This window comes from Lepidochelys olivacea (genome assembly GCF_965140295.1).
Source record: "Lepidochelys olivacea isolate rLepOli2 genome assembly, chromosome: 4".
In the NCBI taxonomy this organism is placed as follows: Eukaryota; Metazoa; Chordata; order Testudines; family Cheloniidae; genus Lepidochelys; species Lepidochelys olivacea.
In genome coordinates, this window is record NC_140414.1 from 129,094,194 (window position 1) to 129,112,647 (window position 18,454).

The window sequence follows — 18,454 nt, forward strand, 5'->3', positions numbered from 1 at the left end:
TTGGGATCAAACCCATATTAAGGGCAAAATCCCCCTTGTCCTATTCATACAAAAGTCCCACAGAAGGCACTTTTTAAGTAGAGTTGAAGTCTTCCATTTGTGGTGCAACTCTTCGGCTACACACACTGCTCCCTGGATGCCCATCTTCCAACTTTTCCATCCCCAGCGCTGCTTTTCCTGCATGTCACCTGACTGCTTGTCGCTCAATTGCTCCCAATCCACCCCAGCTTTCTTCCTCTTGGTTTCTACTGATCCATCTTCCCTCTACAACTGGTACCCTGTCTTCTGTGTACTGTCTGAGCCAAACTTCCTTCTATAACCAACTGATCCACCTGATATACCAGTGGATTTTAAATAAGGTTCAACTTGTATCAAATTCAGAGATGAGAGGGTCATAATCTGATGTATTTCTAGTAACACAAGTAAGGACGTTATTTTAAATTATAATTTTAAACCCAACGGTATTCCTGTAAGCTATTGTATGGTTTCTTTTCTCTGTTAATAGGGTGGAAAACTAAATGTTGGAAATGAAGAGGAAGAGGGTGGGAATGAAGAAGAGGAGGGAGAGTGTGAAGAAGAAAATGAGGGAGAACCTGGTAGAGAAGATGAGGAAGAAGCAATTGTTGAGGAAGATGATGCTACAGATAGTCCCTCTGACCTTGAATCTGACATGGGGAGTGAGGAAGAGGTCACTGCAAATGAAGAACAGAAGAAGAAACACAAAGGAAATGAAAAGAAATTGCAAAGTGAGGAAGAAGAAAATGCTAAGATAGAAGCGGCCAGATCTGAGCTTCCTTACACATTTACTGGTAAGATTCCGACAGACAAAATCCCCCTCTACCTGTTCAGTCAATTTGTTGGAGCCCTATGTATCTGGTGCCATCAGACTCCTTGTTGTTTTTGTGGATACAGACTAACACAGCTACCCCTGATATTATGTATCTGAGGCTCCACATCTTAATTGTACTCCTTCTGGCCAACGAGTACTGGACATGACTCTTCATGTCTTGAAAACGTGATTTGTTGTCAGCAAGCAGAATTTCTCTGAGTAGCATGAGAAAATCCTTTTCTGTCCAGGAGCTGAGTAGGCTATTTCTACTGCCCCTTTCATCCCTAGAAGTGAAAGACAAAAAGCCTTGACTGAAATCAAGTTTCATGTAAGATTGTGCCCAGTGTTGCCTCAAGACCAAACGTACAGCCTGCACAGAGTGGTGTTGTCTTGCAGAAAAGAATAGACAATAATTTTCTAGTATGTATTGAAAGCTAGGAACAGGTGTGCTTTGTGTCTGAAATAAAGTCTGCTCGTCTCAGAAGAAGCTCACAGAAGTGGTATGCTGCCCATTCTTAACGTATAGTGTCTGTAATAGAACACTGTGGGGCTTATCTTTAGAATAGATCTGTGGTTGTGGAGAAAGGAAACTATTCTGCATGCTGTACAGGATATTCATTCTTGTTAACTGAATATTTCACCAAATTAGTATGCCAGTAGGGAATACTGAAGTACAGTATTTAAACAAGCTATGCTGAAATTAGACAACCATTCACACCACTTTGCCAGAGTGTTTGCAGTTTCCATTTGATGGCAGGTGAAACAATAACATACATTGAATATAGTAGTTTAAATTGAATCCAGCAAAGAACTCTAAGGAAATAAAATGGTTAAGGTTTTATAAAACACTATAACTGGCATATGTGTATTTTTTTTTTTCCATTAGTGAGTAGGCTCTTATATTTCTTATATGTTCCATAGAGAATGCTTGGTTATTGTGACTTTAAAATTACACAGTTAGTGCTATTATAAAAACACAAGTCAGAAAATATAGAATTATGGGTAAAAGGACACTGAGCTTTAGCTCTGCTCGTGTGTGTGTGTGTGTGGTGCAATCCAGTCTTTAACTATATGCTTGCATACTATGTCTCAAATAACAGAATGTTAATTTTTTATTAATGTTTTAAATATGTTAACTTAAAAATGTTTCCAGCAGTTTTATTGTTCTGTTCTGATTTGAAATAATTATTTTCCAAAAGTTTGTTAACATAGTAAATATTTTCTAATTTATATTTAAGTTCAATTGGTTGATTTTTGTTTTTATTTTTATCATAGTTCCAGAATCCTATGAGAAACTTAAATCTTTACTGTTTGGAAGAATAATAGAAGAACAACTAGTTATTCTAGAGAGGATTCAGAAGTGCAATCATCCAAGTCTTGCAGTGGGAAACAAAGCAAAGTTAGAAGTATGTTTGAGTTTTTAAATGAACTTTGAATGCTAAAGTGAATTTGCTAAGTATTTAAGGAGCCGTTTGAAATATATTGGTTTTGTATTCACATTATTTGAAGAAAACTTTATCCAAACTGTACATATGGGAGAACCTAGACAGTGTTCGTTTGCTATGTTCTGTCTCATTATTTTTCTATGCTTTTAAAAATATCTATATTTAAATACATATCTGCACACATACAAAGAAAAAAAACTGTAATGGTTTTAAAATGGTATGTTTCTTGCAGAAACTGTTTGGCTTCCTTCTGGAGTACATTGGGGAATTAGCAACTGTGGAGCCACCAGAGCTCAGAACAATTGACAAATTGGTTCTGTAAGTAATAAAACATGTTGACTGTGGCCCCTTCATGGTGGTCCGAAGGGAAAAAATAGTTGCCTGGTAATAAAACACATAGTGCGTTACTTAATTTAAATTATCCTACTAACATTGAAAGCTACTGGCTTTCTATTTACTTCATTGTGTTTTAACGTTGTTTCTTTTAGTGCCTTAGTCATTAATTGTATTAAAAAGCTTCAAACATTCCAGAAGGAAATTAATAGAATTCTCAGTTTGCATGAGACCTTCCATAGGTATTAGAGCTATAGAATTATGTAATTACACACACACAAACTATTGTAAAGGAAAGTTATTTAGATTACTAAGTCAAGCATTTGAAAGTTAGGCAATGCCAGATTTATGGTTGCCCATGCAACATTAGTTTTGTCCTGTGTTCATTCTATGCACTCAATGAGGCGGGGGACCAAGTGCAAAATGTGATCAGGTAATTAGAGACTGTATCATAATGCATTCATGTAAATCTGGCATGACCTAACTTTTGAGTGATTGATCTTTCAACTTGAATAATTTTCTTTCAACATAGAGGTGGGTTTTGTGTACGTAATTTCCTGGTGTGTGCTTTTATTTTTATTATTTTTTTTAAGGAAAGAGTAAAAATTTTATTCAGCTGAAACAATCTCCCCATCATGCATCATAAGCAGGATTTGAACCTTGAACTGTCAGCATTGCAGTGCAGACTTGAGCTACAGTACTATGTGTGTTAGCTTGCAGCAGGAGAAGGTTGTTATCGCAGAGGGGAGGGTGGGCCTCTAGCACCATGTGCATGTCCTGGCGATGGTGGCAGAATCCTGGCCTGGTCTAGCACTCTTCTCCCTGGGAGATGGAGGGCTCCTGCCCCTAGAAGATAGAGATGGGATTCTAGAGCCATGTTCTTGGTCTGGAGTTTGTGGTCAGGGAAGGGGGAGCCTGGCTCTGCTCTCCTGTCACCTCACCACCTCCGTTGATCTGAGCACTCCCAGATGCTTCCTGTACAGCATACATGCTGCTGGCATCACTTTGGTGGTGGCATGGGCTAGACTATTTAGAATGTTTAGTGTTGTTGTTTTGGCATGCTACAAATTTTTCCTGAGGCATGCCAGCAAGAGAGAAGAAATGATGATTATTAGCAATTTACATCTCCGCTTAACCTGAATGGAATTTCATGGGACAAAAAAAGCACTTCTCTAGCCTGAGGACTTTGTCCCTACTCAGTTCCAAAACCCTGCTGCAAACAATGGTGGAGTTAAAGCTTTTTGGGGGGGAGAAATCTTTTGTAATGGAAGGTGTAAGGCAACCTAAATACAAGGGTTGCTATCACCTTCTCCTTATAACAATATGACCTTAAAATGCCACATCTGGGAAAACACAAAAAGCTGATGAAACTGTCCCATTGCCTATTGAGCAGAGTCTAAGCATCAGAGCATTCTGAACACACATTCCATTTACTTCAATATCTAGACACAATAACTCTTAAGGGTCCTGAAATTCAGAAATAAGTCTTCAGATCATGCTACCTTAACATAGTTTTTGAATAAAACAGTATATTTATGCATTAGAAATTCATATTTAAAAACCCACAAGCCTATAAGTGAGGGTATATTTCACAAGCCCTAATGAAAAATGTCAATCTAGTAAATCAAAAGCCTAGCAGCCACATGTGTGCACCCATTAATTGTCTTCTGCAGAAATAATTTAATTCAGAGTATTAATTGACATTTTGTGTTTAGCCTAGCACAAATAACATTTCCAAAGATGCATAAAAATCATAGTTCTTTATTAATATAAATGGTGTAACTTTTCCTGGTGACTTGTGTTTTCTTGTTAATAGGCCGTTGTACAGTCTTTGCCAGATGTTTCCTGAAGCTGCAAGTAACTGCATTAAGTTTGTCCTCCAAGATGCTGCACATGACATGGAAGAAATGATTGAAGTCAAAGGCCGTGCAACTTTTCCAGGGCTAGACATGGTAATTAACACATTTTTGTTTTAAAAAGTCTGTTGCCTTTTCTGTTAGTGTAAAATACCAGGGTGACATTAAATCTTGTTTTGCATTTCACAGCTTATAATTCAAGATATGACACATTGCAGCTTCTGTGGGTTTTCTATGCCCTGAATTGCCTGTCCTGAAATAAATTAATATTACAGAACAGAAGCATGGCAGCAGAAATATTGAGAGGAGAAAACCCTGTTTGATTCTAAATGAACTGATTTGCAGGTTTCTTATCCAGTCTTAAAATAACTGAACATTGTTTTGCCTGAGACTTGAGCGTAGGATTCTGCGTGTTCCATGCAACACTTGATAACATTGCTAAAATTACTGCCACCTAGAGCAAGGCAAGGTTGTCCTTCCTATCTTTGATCAATGAATATTTTTTTTCTCAGTTAAATAAACTGTTTAAAATAAAAAGTCTCCACAGAGATTTAGTATTCTACAGTGCAAAAACTTTTCTGCATAATTAAGAAACAGAACTATGGATGTAATACAATAATATTTTGAGATGTAGATATGATAGACAATAAACTAGGGACCTTGGAATGAAATAGTTGATCATCGCTCTTTACTAGTGCTTCACAGTTCTATTGGCTATTCTAAATCTATGAATAGACTCTTCAACTATAGGCAGTTGGATATTTGGGAATTCAGGATGGGATGCATTTAAAATAGTGACAACTTATTGTTTGATAACGTGCTAAAAGGACAAGCTATAAGTCAATGTTTGATTCAGAGGGAACTGCTTGCCTCATCTCTCCAGGCTTAATGGAGTAGTATAAGAGTGAAGACTGTAATTAGTGTACTGGAGTAAAACAGACTAAGAGGAGACAATTAGCAGACGCAAGAGATTTTTAAGATTGGGTAGGTTGGTTTTACTTGAGTCGTTATTCCAGTGTGGTTTGGGCAGTGCTTGTGGATGCATCAAGGAAGACTGTGTCCACTTCTAGCTTCTACGTTTACTATGTCACTGTCACAATTACCAGGTTAACTGAACCACTGACTCTTCTCATCTTTTGGGATGGAATTCTTAGACTGGGCCATAGGCTGAAGTCCTCTCTGATCAACCCTCATTGCCTCAGCAGGCCTGACTTATCTTCAGTGCTTGCAGTTCATTTTACTCTGAGATCCAGTAACCAAACAGCCTTATTAGAGCAAAGTATTATTTATTTAGAACAAAAGCATTATAGAGAAAACTATCCATTTTCCATATAGGAATCCTGGTAGGTCTGAGCTTCCAAACCTTCAAAGACCAACAGGGTGGTGGTCTCTTCTCTTAACTCACCAACCAGGTCTCTGTCCAGCTACAAGGAGAGTGCTCATTAAAAGCTGTTTAGTCCTTTTGATCACCCACATTGTCTTTCAAATTTGTGCCATGATGTCCTTATCTGGGGAGCCATTGTATTGCCTGTTCGTTCTTCCAACAGCTCCCATTGAAGTAAAGCAGTATAGACACACAATAAACATTCTACTGCTCCAGTATGTTGTACAGTCTCTCGGTAACTAGGTTACATATCAATTATTACTTCTCAGTATTCTTGAGATTACTACATAGCAGGTCCATGTCAAGAGTCACATTATATGTAAAACCAATTAAGATACTCAGAAAGTTATTTACTGTATTCTAACTTCTTAATCTGTTTTATCCTTTTTTCAGCTCATTTATTTGAAAATTACTGCAATACTATTTCCTACCTCTGACTTCTGGCACCCAGTAGTAACACCTGCATTGGTATATATGAGTCAGTTACTTGCTAAGGTATGTCTGTAATATTTTACTTCAGTATAAAGTTCAATCCTTCCATTTCTGTCTTATACTCCAATTTAAAATGCAATGAGATTAAGAGAGATATTTAGAACTTTTTTGAAAGAATAGCTAGGAATATGTTTTGGTAGTGTGTTATATCAGTAACTGTCAGGAAAATATTTTTAGTTGAGGAGTAAAGTCCCACTTAGAGTAAAGCCTTACTCTGACAAGATCACATCCATTGAGTTGTCATACAAAAACTCCACCCTTGAACTTGAGTGCCTGGTATTAAATGAGGATGTTGCTATAACAGGCATCATAGAAACTTGGTGGAACAATGATAATTAGTGGGACACGGTAAAGCCGGGAACAAAATATATATGACAGAATAGTTCGTGCTTTTGGGGGAGTGGCACTGTGTGTGAAAGGAAGTATAGAGTTAAATATAGAAAAATCACAAATGAATCAAACTGTACCATAGAATCTGTTATGGCTTGAAATTCCATACTTGAATAATATCAACCTCTTGACCGGGATGGTGATTATGAAATGCTCAGGAAGATTAGGGAGGCTACAAAAACAGAAAACCCAGTAATAATGGGGGATTTCTACTATCCCCATATTGACTAGGCACATGACCTCCAGACGGATGCAGAGATAAAATTTCTAGACATCACTAATGACTGCTTCTTGCAGCAGCTTGTCTTGGAACCTACAAGGAGAGGCAATTCTTAATTTAGTCCTAAGTGTAGCACAGGATCTGGTCCAAGGTGAATATAGCTGAACCACTCGGTAAAAGCGACCATAATGTAATTAAATTGAACCTCTTTGTAGGGGGGAAAATACCAAAGAAACCCACCAAAATAGCATTTAATTTCAAAAAGGTAACTACACAAAGATGAGGAAGCTAGTTAAAAGGAAATTAAAAGAAACAGTCACAAGAGTGAAATGCCTGCAAACTGAATGGAAACCATTTAAGAACATCATAATAGATGCTCAAACTAAATGTACACCCCTATGACATTTCAGGGTACAATCCAGACCAGTCGGAGGTTGTCTCCCCACCTGCCCTGCAACCTCCGATGCATCACAGTGATTTGCTATTGTAGCTTGCAACCTGGGTCCCTCAAACATCCAAACAGCTCGGAGGTCATACCCTGAGTGCCTATGTATAGCCACAGCACGCTCCAGTTACGCTGTGGCTTTACCAGTCTTGATTATCATTTATAGAGTGACTGCAACACACTTCCAGTCCTGAATTTTTCCCCGAAATGTGTGTTGTGCTTTGTCCAGCTCTTTCCTGGACAGTTCAGAAATTTTAGGTCTGTTGCCTCATGACAGAACAATATCCAACAGTTGGCTACTTTAAATGGAGTTACCCAAACAATTCAGTTTAAAGCCATTCTTCTGTTAGTATATAAAGTCTGTGAGAGTCATGGAATATAGTGGGTACATGATCCAATTCATTAGTGATACTATCTTCCATATATGCTAATAGCTCTTATTTAAGAGGGATAGTTGATTTTATTTATAAAATATCTATTCTGTCCCTCCAGAACTTGCCTAACTACATTAAAATATATTGAACAGAAGTGTCTCATTTTTCAATCTTAAAGCCCTATTTATATAATTGAAATGTCCAGATTCAGTTGCTCCTGTCTCATAGGAAGTGCAGAGTTACTTTGAAATCTGGTTGTTCTTTAGTTCCTTTCTAAAAGTGGACATCACAGCCTTGCGATGCAAACTGTAGGACCGAAATTTAACAGACGAGCAAATAATAGAATAAGTATCACAGAAACAAGGCAAGATATAAAATGGAAGTAATTCTTGTTGCGCTTTAGTGCCCTCTAGTGGTTAAAAGTGGTTAAAGTAGTTTTGGCAAGGTTTCTACTGAATTCTGCACATCCTCCCTTCAATGAGGTAAGGTGTCAGATTTTCCTAGGGAGGCACAACATGTATTAAAAATGACCCCAGTTAAAAATGTATTAGCTAGCTTTTTTAAAAGCTGCTAAAAATGACTGGTGGTTTAGATCATACATTTTTTGTGAAACTTATTAAAATCTATCAGAGGTTATTTTTGCTCATGGCATAAAGCCTTAATTTTCATACTAATATGTTAATGCAGGGTTTTTTTTATTTTTTGTTAGTGCCAAGTCATGACACTACAAGATGTTGTTAAAGGATTGTTTGTGTGCTGTTTGTTCCTGGAATATGTATCACTGTCTCAAAGATTCATACCAGAACTTATCAATTTCCTCGTTGGAATGCTTCACATAGCTATACCCCAAAAACGACTACAGAGTAAGTTTGCTTGGAATGATAAATATGAATGTGCATTTGTTTTTATACCTCAAGCTTCCTTGCAATTAAAAATTCCACCTTCAGAGCTTCATGTTACAAATGAAAGGCCAAGTCATCTCCTAGATAGATCTCCTGAGCTGACCAGGAAACTAAGCTCTCAAATGCTGCAGTTCCCAGGAGATCCTCCAGACACAAGCGCCATCTGTGTGGAAACCGCCTTCTTCCACACTGCTTCCCAGCCCCCATAGAAAAACAGCTCCTTCCCCTTTGGGCACCATGGTGTAGTGAGGAAACCAGTGTGAGTTAATGCTGATAAAGTTAATTTCTGTGGAGTTGTGGGTGTAGCAATTGATGCTGCAGACTGCAGCTGATGCTACCCACTCCTCACCTGTTAACCAGAATGCCAGAAAAACTGCAGTGGGACTTCCATGCAATCAGGATACAAGAAAGGTGTATGCCACAAAGCTGAGATTCTGCCTCCTTGCATACCTGCCTGGATTTGCCTCCCCTTGCACTCATAGTAACAGAGTGAGAAATCTGGCCTGTAATGTAGAGCAATCTTCATATTTAACACTTTGCGATCACATCATCTCTGACTGTCTCTTTAATTTGGCCTTTTCTACTTGCTCATGATTTCCATGCCAGCCTCTCTCTTTTTCTGGGCACTCTTCCTCAGTGCCCCATTTCGAAGTGCAAAGATGACACGTTTTTTTCTTTGTCAGGGAATTTAGTGACAGTAATTCACCAATAAGGGGAAGAGGAGAGTTGTTGCCGAATCATGGAAATCAAATGCTTGCTTGCAAAACTTTCTCCATTGTTCAAACTTTGATATGATTTATCGCCGATAGGTCTGTAAATTGTTACCAGTGTGAAACTTCCCAACAAGTAGTGCTGGTTTCTAATTATGTGTGTGGTGAGGGAAAGTTAAATAAAATGTCTGTTAGTGGTATAGCAACACTAATCTATATAGATATTAATTACTTCCACATAGAATATCAACATTTTTGTGTGAGATATTTTAAAGCTTTGGTATTTGAAGCATGTATAAAAATCCAGTCATATTTTAGAAATTCACATTAGAACTATTGACATATTTGCTGTGCAATTTAATATGGCTTTGACACGTACCTGCCAAATACTTCCTTCATATGATTGTCCTGGCAGCTTGGTTGTCTGTTAACACAGGATATTTAAAAATGAGTTCACACCTAATTTTGTGATACATATTGATATGCTATCATACCAATAAATTCCTTGATATTTATTTTTAACAGCTGGTAACATAATTTAATATAACTCCATTATTTTAACATTGAGGGCCTGATCCATCTGCCTTTCATGTGAGGAAGAGATGTGGAACAGATCCTAAGAAAAGATTGAGAGAGTATGTCTCAAATGCAGATTCAGATGTACTTAAGGCTTTAGAAAAAATTGTTCCCCTTTTTAAAAAAAAAAAAAAAAAAAAAAAAAGTCCATTGTTCTTCCTTTGTAGGAGAAATGTCATTATTAGGCAGGTAACCTTTGGTAATATATTGATCAAACATACGAGTAGAATAAATACTGTCTGCCATTCTGTTAGAAGTAGAGCAGATGAGTATAATTTAAACATTCAGGCCCTGATCCTGTGGACAGTTATGCACATGCTTTACTTCACTACCATGAGTAGTCAGATTGACTTACTGGTACTACTTACAGTAGTAAAGTTAAGCATGAGCATTGGGGCCTTAAAGCCAAAACCTCATCTGTCTTTACCCCCGAGTCGTCTTTGTACTTTCAGGGCACAGACTCTTCTTGCATACATATAAAGAGCCATTTGCATCAATGTCAATATAATATATAAATAACTTAATAGAATTATTTTTATTTTCATTGCTAAAAGGTTTTGAAATGAGCTCCTTTCTAAGCCTGCAGGGCTTAAAAACCTGTTCATTGCACAGATTTATTTTTCTTTATCAGGGTTGGCAATTTCCCAGGGAGAATTAGTTTAGGACAGGGTGCTGTGAAACTTTTCCTGACGTCACTGTCCCTACTGCTTTGCAAGTTCCCTCATCCAGCTGATCTCTTATTCTGGTCCCTACAGGTACCACCATCTTTCTCCCCTACCCCCCGCTGACTTGATTACTGGGCTAATGTTTCTGTAAAAAAGATTAGCGTTGTGTATATTTGAAATAGCCTAATTTTAATAAAGGATCTTTATAAAACTATAAATTTTCTATAAATCAACTTTTTCATGTTTTAAGACTAAGTTTTAATTGTGAGAACTAATCTGTATATAACTGTTGTAACTGTGTTTTTAGGCTATACTCCAGTGCATCCTTTCAGACCAGCAGGAAAAAATTCAGAATTACTCTTGGTCTGTGATAAGAAGGATATGGAGACATGGCAAAAGCAAAATCTGCCACTCAATATTATGACTAAATTAAAGGAAAGCAGCAAAACAGAAATGAATCATTTCAGGTATGTGAAGAATATGTAAGGGGAAACTCCAAGTTATTTCTTGTGTAACTTCGGTGACAATGTTCTGTCAAGCATGTTACCTTCTAGGACAAAAGCTGAGGGTGGACAAGTGTAATAAATTATTTTCATCATATGGTTCTTGTAACATATTAAATAACGAAATATACCATTCTTAGGGTCTGATGCTGCAAAGTGCAGAGCACTTTCTGTGGGGGCTAAGCACCCCCAACTCTTTTTGGCTTAAGTGAGATTTGAGGATGCTCAGCACCCCACAGGAGTTGTTAAACATTTTGACGGGTCAGATCCTTAAGCAGCAAATAAATCTTGATTACATGAAAAAATAACCACATCAAAAGAACATTATTAGGATTGCAAAGTCAAGCGCTCAGAAGTTACGAGAGTTAAGATAGCCTGTGGAACCTTAATTTGACCCAGTTGTGGGTATGCATTGTGATTCAGTGTTCAGTTACATGATCACATTCTGTTTTTCCACAGAGTCCGAGCCTCGTTCAGTGCACAGAATGGATGATATTTATGTAATGAGCAGCTACTGAATAGTTTCTCCTCGTTGTTCTTTGTGTGGCCATAGGCCTTATTTACTGCACATTATTCAAATCCTGCTCTGAAGACAGAATTATTAATTTCCTCCTGTGCTTTTCTGTGACACTCATCACTATTATATCTGAGTGCTTCACAAACATCAATGAATGTATCTTCACAAAATCCTTGTGAAGTGAGGGAGTGATATTACCCCCATTTTACAGGCAGGGAACTAAGGCACGGAGATTATGGTCAAAAGCTTCCACTAATTTTCTGTGCCAATTTGAGATTCCTGGGACCTGACTGTTTGGAGTAAGTTATAGTACTTTATATATTCAAAGCATAGCTCCTATTGACTTCAGTTGCAGCTGTGAGGGCTCAGAATAGATCAGAGCTGCCGTGACCCAGTGCCTTACATTCTGTGACACAGTACTGGGTTGCGACTCACAGTTTGAAAATCACTGATCTAGTCTGACCTGCACATTGCAGGCCACAGAACCTCACCCACCCACTTCTGTAATTAGAGCCCTAACCTCTGGCTGAGTTACTGAAGTTCTCAAATAGTGGTTTAAAGACTTTGTTACAGAGAATCCACCATTTACACTAGTTTAAACCTGCAAGTGCCTAATGCTACAGAGGAAGGTGAAAAACCCACAGGGTCTCTGCCAATCTGACCTTGGGTGAAATTCCTTCCCAACCCCAAATATGGCAGTCAGTTAGACCCTGAAGATGTGGGCAAGACCTACTAGGCAGATACCTGGGAAATAATTCTCTGTAGTAACTCAGAGGCCTCCCCATCTAGTATCCCATCATACCATCCCCTTGGCCATGTCTCCCCCCCATCACTGTCTCCCTGTCCCAGTCTCTTTGCACAGCAAGTCTTAGTTCTTACCTGGCTCCTGGTTGGATCTGTCTCCCTTCCTCCCCGCCCGCCACCATTTTTCCTTCTCTGACTTCCAATACCAGTCTTCTTGGCCAACCAGTTCCAGCCTCCCCCATTTCTCCAGTCCTTGTCTCACCAGACCTCTTATCCCCTATCTAGTTCTTTCCTTCCCCTCAGTCCTGTTGTTGTCGTCCCCTCTGCATTCAAATTAGACAGATTTCTCTTCCAAGCTGCCTGAGAGCTAGGGAACATTGAGAGTTTAGGAGAGAGACACTCTCTGCTCTCACTTCCAGCCCTTGCCATCCCTCTGGTTGGGAGCAGTCATTGTAGGGAAAGTTGGGCTTTGCCACTTACAGCCCTAGGCTGGAGCATGCCCATCCACTCTGTGGGGATGGCACATGTGGAGTCCTGTCAGCATTAGAAGATGTAAGGGGATGGAGCCTGCTCTGTGTGAGGATGGTATGTGCATAGTGTAGTCAGCACTAGCAGTTCTAGGAAGCTTGGGCCATGCTCAGTCAAGACGGAATGTTCAGAAATTTAGCTACTACAATTGAAGTCTCTACTGAGCATGTGCAAACTGAAATTGTTCAGAGGCTTATAACTTGGCCAGTTTTGAGTGGATTTTCACAAAGATGTCAAATAGCACAACCCTGACACAAAAGCCAACCTCTGCTAAATTTTAAGTGCCTCCTCCAAAACATGAGGACACTAGAGCTCTTCAAATAAAAGGTTGCAAGAATATTTTACCATGGGCAAAACAAGCTATTTTTTCTAGCCTTAGTCGTGAAAATGACTGAACATATTTGGCCAAAATTTTCCAAAATAAAAAAAAATCAGCCTGAAGCAGGCAGAAATGAGAAGAGAAAATTTCAGCCCAAACAGTTAGTTTGGCAAAGTTATAAGCAGCAGAAAACAAGGTTTTCTGATTAAGGTTGCCTGACGCTTCGCATTAAAATAGGTGGCACTATCGACACTGCCTATAATTTGTTTAGTTTGAAACTCTTGAAACTTTCATCTGCATATTCTAATTATGCAGTAAAATTATTGCAGATACGAATTTAACATGGCTGTATATATCTCTCTAACAGGTTATCATGTCTAGCTGTGTGTTTGGATCTCATTAAGAAATGTGCAGCTCTGTATGAATCTTTGTCATCCTTCCATGAAATAATGCAACCTATCAGAGCACTTCTTACAGAACATATACCAGTGAGTGAATACCCTAAACAACTGCAGGTAAATGTTCCCCAAAAACCTAATTGCTGATGTAAAAGTTAGTAAATTCTGGGATCTCAATATGTGCTAACAAAAAACGTAAAGCTAATTAAAAATAAAAACAAAGTGAAATATTTTTTCAAAGGTCAAGCATGTTCTCTTTTTAGGATTTGGTGTGCAGATATCTGGAGTATGAATCTATGATGCACTAGCCTGCCGCATCCTAAGTGCCCTAAGGTTGCTGCTGCTGCACACTAAAAATTCTGTGAGGCACATTATCTACTACTGTTATACTATAAATCCTAACCTCAGCTTGCTGTGCACTAAGTTGGTGTATAGACAAGCCCTTAGACAATTTGAAGACTAGATGAGTGTTTCTGTGGAAAAGTTGGAATGTGTACATAATGTTTTGGATGGACATTTTTCATGATGCAGCCAAACCCACCTTTTTAAGAGCAATGTTACCTCTAATTTTTTACATCCATGTGCAGAATGAATTTTGTTATGTGCACCAATATGGAGGTGATGTGTGGCAGGGGTGAGGGCCGAGGGCTTTGAAGTGTAGAAGGGGGTGTAGGGCCGGGCTCTGGGGTGGGGCCGGGGATGAGAGGTTCAGGGTACTGGAGGGGGCTCAGGGCTAGATCAGAGGGTTGGGGGGCGGTGAGGGCTCTGGCTTGGGGGATGCAGGCTCTGAGGTGGGGCCGGGGATGAGAGGTTCAGGGTGCAGGAGGGGGCTCAGGGCTAGGACAGAGGGTTGGGATGCGGGGATGTGGGGGTGAGTGCTCTGGGGTGGGTCTGGGGATGAGGGTTTTGGGGTGCAGGCTGCCCCGGGGCTGCAGCAGGGGGAGGGGACTCCCCCCAGCCCTCTCTTGCTGCAGAAGCCTGGGGCTGCGGGAGAGGCATCTCTCCCTGCCTACACAGCTCTTGATAGCCTGCTGCGCGGTCGCACAGCTTAGAGGGAACTTAAGTGGAGAGGGTAACATTTAAGGCATCTCCATTGTGGTAACTCTTTAAGTAGCTCGTTTTATAGGAATAGCATTCTGGCAGTGCTGTTCCTGAGGATCTTGTATGAATCTGTAAGTCACTGGTACAGTCAAACAAATGTATCAAATAAAGTAACAGATACCATGGGCATGGGCGCCTTAATAAAACCAGTATAAATATGTATTGTCAGCTTCACCAGTTAAAGTTAGTTAGCTCTTTCTTTTCCAGAGATGGAAGAATAAGATGATCTGAGTGTAGCCTGACTCTCTTTTGCATTCAATGAGGATGGACCCTCCTATTTAGCAGTAGCATCCTCTCTAGCAGAAGAGGCAGGATGAAATATGTTAAAGAATAAGATGTAATGTAGATGGCATGGAAAGGCCATGTTAGTCACAAAATGAGCAATGAATATTCAGCCTTAGAGTTTTAAGTTGAGAAACAGGAGCTGAGTTAAACTAGGTTTTATCAATTGTCAGTCATGCCAACCTGGCCTCTTTTCTCTTTGGCCACAGACCCTTCCTGCTGTCCATCGCAGCACCCCCTATAGACCTTGGAAAGCCTTTTGAAACTAGCCAGACCTGAAGGTTTAAAACTCTTCAGGACTAGCAAATAGCCTAAAGGTTAATTGTGATCTTACTAAGAGAGAAAGTAGCTTGTTCAGGATGCCTTAGCCAGGAAAACATTATTCCTGAGACAGCCGATAACTGGTTTGTAAAACGTGATATCTTTGATTAGCTTTTAAAATCCTAACCACCTCTGCATTTTCAGGAGTTGCATCAAAATGCTCTGAAAGAGATAGAGGACAAAGGAAAACACTATACCCCCTTGGTGTGTGAGAAAAAGAAGCCTGTGCCATTGAAATTGTACACACCCAAAATAGTGAAAGTGTAAGTACAGTAATCCTTATAGAAGTGAAGAAAGCAAAACTGCAGGTTAGGCTTTGAGGAGCATAGAGAGAGGCTTCAGCTAAAGGCTCTTGGTCATTCTTTCCTAAATTTCCAAGCAGAGTAGGGAATGGAATTGCCATCTCCTACATTAGGTGCACACACTGCAAAGGATTGACTACCCAGAGAAAGGGAAGGAGGAATCCTGAGAAATTAAGGGTGGATTGTCTTGTTTTATGGCTAGAGTATAGGACTGGAAATCAGGGGATCTGGAGGCTATTCCTACTCTCTTATTCATTTCTCCCTCAATAATAGATTCATAGATCTTTAACACCAGAAAGGACCATTATGAGCATTTGATCTGACCTCCAGCACAACATAAAACACAATCTGGGTATCTGTTTAAACTGGTTCTTAATTTTGGGGGTCTGTCTAGACTTCTCAGCTTTCCTAGATTCCCAGATTGTCACAATGGCCAGAAACACGTTTTTTATCTTTGGCTGACCAAGAAATATCACCCCTTCCTATCAGATATAGACCTTTCCATATACACATCATGTGTATCTTTTTGTGTTCTGGGTTAGATTATAGCAACATGGGATTAACTTTGAAAGGTATTTGGTAGCTTTTACTAATACCGAATGCAGTTACACTCTGACTCAGGTAGACTGGCAAGGGCATATTACACACATACTCTTCACTGGCTGCTGCTTCATTTCCAGACAGAGGCACTAGTTACTATCATAAATTATCTTACTTGTTGGTCTACGTTAAGATACTGCATTTGCTTCACCATTTGCATTCATACTAAATTCCCTCTGGCTATTTGCCGAAATGGTGAAACAAATCAGGTATCCGCCGTTCCCCCCCACACACAGACACATCTCTCCTCTTTCCCCCCCCCCCCTCGCCCCCCTTAGAATTTATCGTGAGAAATATTAACCTTAGAACACATTGTGAGAATCCATTTTTGTCCAGTTTCAGAGTAACAGCCGTGTTAGTCTGTATTCGCAAAAAGAAAAGGAGTACTTGTGGCACCTTAGAGACTAACCAATTTATTAGAGCATAAGCTTTCGTGAGCTACAGCTGATGAAGTGAGCTGTAGCTCACGAAAGCTTATGCTCTAATAAATTGGTTAGTCTCTAAGGTGCCACAAGTACTCCTTTTCATTTTTGTCCAGGTTTCCCACTAACTACAGATGCTGACAACTGGATTTAGCCAGCTAGTATGGTTTTCTCAGCCTCTATACTTCTGAGTATAGTGCTACATGTGGAAGGTTGCTCTCTGGAAAATGTTGTCTGCTCTTTATCTAAATTATGTAATATAGTCAGTTACTTTTTTCTATGGTATCCTATAAATATGTAATTATAAGTGAGACTGTTAACCCTTGGTATTGAGAGTTGCCATAGGAGTGTGCAAAGATGTAGAATATCAAGAAGTAACATCTATATAAAAGCTAGTTCCTGTGAAGTATAAAAGAGTATGCTTGACATAATAATTTATGCTTGTTCATACATGCATTCTAATTTCAGCCTGGAGTTTGGGAGGAAACAGGGAGGCAGCAAGGAGGAGCAGGAAAGAAAGAGGCTGATTCACAAACACAAACGTGAATTTAAAGGAGCTGTTCGGGAGATCCGCAAAGATAACCAGTTCCTGGCTAGAATGCAGCTTTCAGAAATTATGGAAAGGTAATAATATATGCTTACTGGCAGTTGAGTTACTCTCTATGCTGGCCAGTGTTCACTCTTAGTCCCTATCAGGACTGGCATGTTGGTCAACCATATTTTGAGGTCCAAACAGTTGTCTAACAACTTGGGAGCAACCACTACAAGACTTGCAATGAAAGTTACCTGATGTGTATTGCTCATCAACCTCTATATATTTTGCATGTGTTTGAATGTTGCTGTTTCATTCATATAGTCACATAATGTATATTTCTAAGTATCATATCTATAATATTTGTAATTTAAACTGTAGCAGAGGCAGTGTTTCAAAAATGTAGCTTTTTATAAATATTAAAATACATATTGTTTTGCTATTTTATCTGATGTCAGAATAAAGATTTAAACGTGTTTGTTTTTATAGGGATTCTGACAGAAAAAGAAAAGTGAAAAATCTTTTCAATAGCCTTGCTACACAGGAAGGTGAATGGAAGGCAATGAAGCGGAAGAAGTTTAAAAATTAGACATTGACATTCTACAACAGGAAACCCTGGGACATTATACTTTTACTTTCAGGTAAAATATAAACTGATGGGTTTCGAGGAGACATTATATCTAGGTGCATTCCTTTGTGGAAAACAAGTGCCTTCAAGAACGGTCTGAAAAAGGATTCTGATAAGTTGGTTAGCTGGCTGTATTTTTTTCGTGTGAAAAATAAAGATAACATCCTTTTGTATTTGTTGTACTTATTGTCATATTCATGAGAAATATTTTGGTGAATAGGTGTTCAGAAAACTGTACAGATTGTGCGTTCTTGACAGGAACTTCTGACCAATTCTGAGTGTCCATATTATGGTGCACTGTATGGGTATTCTAAAAATCAAGTAACAGGCATAGACTTTTTTGTGTATTTTTGATATTGCAAAATTGCTGACGTTGAATTAGCATCACAACTATATAATACTTGGAGTTCAAGCAGTAATGTTTTAATTAGGATTTAGCTTCAGGAAAGTAGGATTCCTGTACTCTAGGGCTTAATGGAACTAGTTTATTGACAGTTGGTGCCTGGTTAAAGCTCAACATCCATTTATCAATTCAATAACTTGACATTTGCTTCATATGTACTGAATCTTAATGTTGACCTCAATTTACTGTTCTAACACTCTGTGTAACATGGGTCAGTTAAACAGACTAGCTCA

The 18,454-nt window shown here is 39.0% G+C and overlaps 1 protein-coding gene across 3 annotated transcripts in view; it reads left to right on the forward strand.

Annotated features, from left to right (window-relative positions):
* The window catches only part of NOP14 (NOP14 nucleolar protein), a 33,985-nt gene extending 15,994 nt beyond the window's left edge, over nucleotides 1-17,991 (forward strand). For all 3 annotated transcript variants that reach the window (XM_084626447.1, XM_084626445.1, XM_084626446.1), the window contains exons 8-18: nucleotides 506-809; nucleotides 2,105-2,235; nucleotides 2,507-2,592; nucleotides 4,424-4,559; nucleotides 6,241-6,342; nucleotides 8,478-8,631; nucleotides 10,929-11,088; nucleotides 13,600-13,747; nucleotides 15,479-15,597; nucleotides 17,127-17,282; nucleotides 17,680-17,991. In XM_084626447.1, coding sequence (XP_084482573.1) covers nucleotides 506-809; nucleotides 2,105-2,235; nucleotides 2,507-2,592; nucleotides 4,424-4,559; nucleotides 6,241-6,342; nucleotides 8,478-8,631; nucleotides 10,929-11,088; nucleotides 13,600-13,747; nucleotides 15,479-15,597; nucleotides 17,127-17,282; nucleotides 17,680-17,779 — 1,596 coding nt within the window. In that variant the 3' untranslated portion in view covers nucleotides 17,780-17,991. The remainder of the gene's footprint in view (nucleotides 1-505; nucleotides 810-2,104; nucleotides 2,236-2,506; nucleotides 2,593-4,423; nucleotides 4,560-6,240; nucleotides 6,343-8,477; nucleotides 8,632-10,928; nucleotides 11,089-13,599; nucleotides 13,748-15,478; nucleotides 15,598-17,126; nucleotides 17,283-17,679) is intronic.
* Nucleotides 17,992-18,454: the final 463 nt, after the last annotated feature.